The sequence below is a fragment of the Pteropus alecto genome, unplaced genomic scaffold (assembly GCF_000325575.1).
Source record: "Pteropus alecto unplaced genomic scaffold, ASM32557v1 scaffold40, whole genome shotgun sequence".
Taxonomy (NCBI): Eukaryota; Metazoa; Chordata; class Mammalia; order Chiroptera; family Pteropodidae; genus Pteropus; species Pteropus alecto.
In genome coordinates this window covers 20,286,843-20,289,672 of record NW_006431919.1, presented here as the reverse complement: position 1 = coordinate 20,289,672, position 2,830 = coordinate 20,286,843, and the positions used below count along the sequence as shown (strand labels likewise).

At 49.6% G+C, this 2,830-nt stretch overlaps 1 protein-coding gene across 3 annotated transcripts in view; it reads right to left on the bottom strand.

Moving 5' to 3' along the window:
* Positions 1–2,830, bottom strand: part of CUNH7orf26 (chromosome unknown C7orf26 homolog) — a 12,342-nt gene that overhangs the window by 7,004 nt on the left and 2,508 nt on the right. For all 3 annotated transcript variants that reach the window (XR_001516399.1, XM_006906555.2, XM_015585342.1), the window contains exon 3: positions 2,385–2,550. Coding sequence is in view for 2 of the 3 variants with exons in the window: in XM_006906555.2 (XP_006906617.1) it covers positions 2,385–2,550 (166 nt within the window). In the remaining variant the exon portion in view is untranslated. The remainder of the gene's footprint in view (positions 1–2,384; positions 2,551–2,830) is intronic.

Below are 2,830 nucleotides of genomic sequence, written 5' to 3'. Positions count from 1 at the left end.
CTGATAGACCTGCGTTCTCGGCACCATTCGGATAAGCGGCGGTTCTGCTGGTTCGGTGAGCTGCTTCCTTGCTGTGGCTTTGAGGGCACAGACTCCCCAGGAGTGCTGTCAGCAGAAGCACGGCATCGACCGCCATTCTGACAGCAGACTCCAAGTCCAGCCCTCCGGGGCCGCTGCCGGGCACCCGGTGACTCCCGTATCTCCAAACTCATCAAGCTGCGTACATTAGATACGCACAGCTTGTCCTATGTGAGTCACGCCTCGATAAAGTGGTTTAAGAAATCACTGACACATCGAACTGGTAAACTGGAGTAAGAGAAAAATACTGTCTCATACCCATTCTTGAGTGTTAGTGTTGTTCTCTGAACATTATTTCCTTTTCCATGTGTTAATTAATCCATTCCCAATGGTAAGGCCAATTTCTGTCCTGGGCCTGGAATAACAGGTGACCGAAAGGGCACCTATGATGCTGTAATGTAGGTTTAATTCTATCTTTCCTAGCGGAAAACAAAAGGCCTGAATGCTGTTCCCACTATTAGCAGCTCTTAGGAAGCCCCAGGAGGGTGCCGGGGAAAACTCCACCCTGGTAGCAGGCACGGCTCGGAGCCCTGTCTGCCACCCGGGTGGCGAACCACTCCGGGAAGATGGAATTGGCATGTGCCTGCAGCGTGCACTTGAACGTCCGCACTGAGTCTGCACTAACTTTCTCCTGAGAACTAACACGTCTAACAGCAAGGAAAAAAAGTCACACGTAAAAGGCGAACCAATATCATCAGGGAGGCGGTGGGAGGCCAGTGCGGGGCTGCTGAGCATGGAAAAGCCTGTTGAAGGCTGTCGAGCTGCTGGCTTAGCTAACGGACCAGGATGAGGAAGAGGGTGTCTGTCGGCCCCCTGAACGGCAGGAGCTGAGGGCAGGAGGGGGGACCCGACACGGAAAGCTGGCCATCGTGTCCCTACAGGGCGAGGCCCTCCCATCGCCATGTGGCAAACTGGCGCAGCCCCGCTCTGCCTATCCACAGCCTGTCAAAGAAATCCTGTAGGCTTTCTTTTCTGGAAATCCGCAGAAAATGGTCTGAACAGGGGGCTCTGCTGCTCGTCAGGGACGCCAGGGACGAGGGACACTAGGTTCTCCCCGCTGAAGTCAAATGCCACCTAATGGCCACGTGAGGCTCTCCCCTGGCATCTTCTTAAAGAAGTCTCAAAAGCATCCCTGACAGGGGAGGTAGGTGGGTAAAACGGGGTCAAACATAGTGACACAAAGAAATCTCACTATGGGCGGTGAACACACAATGCAATGTACATATATGCCTTACTGTTGAATTGTACACTTAAAACTTACTGGATTTCCTTAACCTATGTCACCATAATTTTAAAAAAGTTAAAGTAAAAATAAGTAAATAAATTTTTTTTTTTTAAATCTCCAGTGTGACACGCTGGGGACACACTGCCACCTAAGGGGCATTGCTGCCAAAAACGTTTACCTTGACTATTTTCATAAGGAAACAATCAGAGCAATCCAAACTGAGGGACACTCTGCAAAACGACAAGCTTGAACTCTTAAAAAAGTCTGTGTCATAACGGGTATTTTTAAATGCTGGAAACTGTTCAGGATTTAAAGACCAAAGCGACATGACAACGCTGTATAATGTATGATCCCTGATCTGGACCCTGAATTCTCCTGATCCCCCAGAGGGAGGGAAAGCAGAGGCTATAAAAGACGCTACTGAGATAATCAGGGAAATCTGAACACAGACTGTACGTGAGGTAACAATATTCTGCCAACATTTAATTCCTTCGGTGCGATGACGGTGTCATGGCTACGTAAGAGGATGTTCTTGTTCTTAGAAGACACGTGTTTCGTGTGCTTAAGCATGTGGGACACGATACTGGCAACGAACTCAAAAGTTCACGGAAAAATATCTGCGAGTGTGTGTGTGGAGAGGGGGAGAGAAAGAGAGAGAATGATGTATGGTAAAGGTAAACAACTGGTAAATCTGAGTAAGAGATATGTGAGTGTCTGCTGTAATATTCTCGCAACTTTCCTGAAGTTTAAAAATGTTTCAAAGTAAAAAGTGAGGGATAAAAAAGTAAGTCGAGTGTAGGGAGAAAGCCACATGTCTCCCAGACACCAGACCCTGGGCTTTTGGGCTGCCTGCCGCGTGGGCCATTCTGAATCAGGCAAGTGCGAATCACTGAGGACAGCTCCTGGCGCCGATTCCACAAGTCCAGGCAGCCTATTCCTCTAGCTTTCAGCCTAAAATGCACATTTCAGAGGGAAAAAACGGCCAAAACGTTCACTGGACGTTACACTTGAGTATTCAGTGGAAATAAAACTGGCAATCGGCTGAAGCTTCTTTAATGGCAACAACGTGTTTAAAATTTACCTGACGACAGGTCATAAAGCGCAGTGACGGAAGTTATGAACTGGCAGCAGAAGCGAGGGCTGGCACTGAATATCTGCTTCAGCGTCTGGACGGATCCCGGCACCAGGCAGCAGTAGTCGTCCACGAGGGCCCTGGCTAACCTCACGCAGTAGACCACGGGCGTCCGCTGGAAAGAAGCCACATTCCACGTAACTACAGGTGTCGTCAACTGGTATACTAGCAACTCTGTGCAACCGGTGAAGGCCACCAGAGCTGGCAGAACCCTTCCAGGAGCGGTAAAGACGTTAACAGCCCGCTCTGAAGCAGCAGCTGGCAAACTAAAGCCCACAGACCAAATCTATCCCGTGCCCTGTTTCTGTAAGTGAAGTTTTACTGCAACACTGCCCTGCTCCGCTTGCCCTTGCGTTACAAGGACAGAGCTGAGGAGCCGTGACAGACCGTATGGC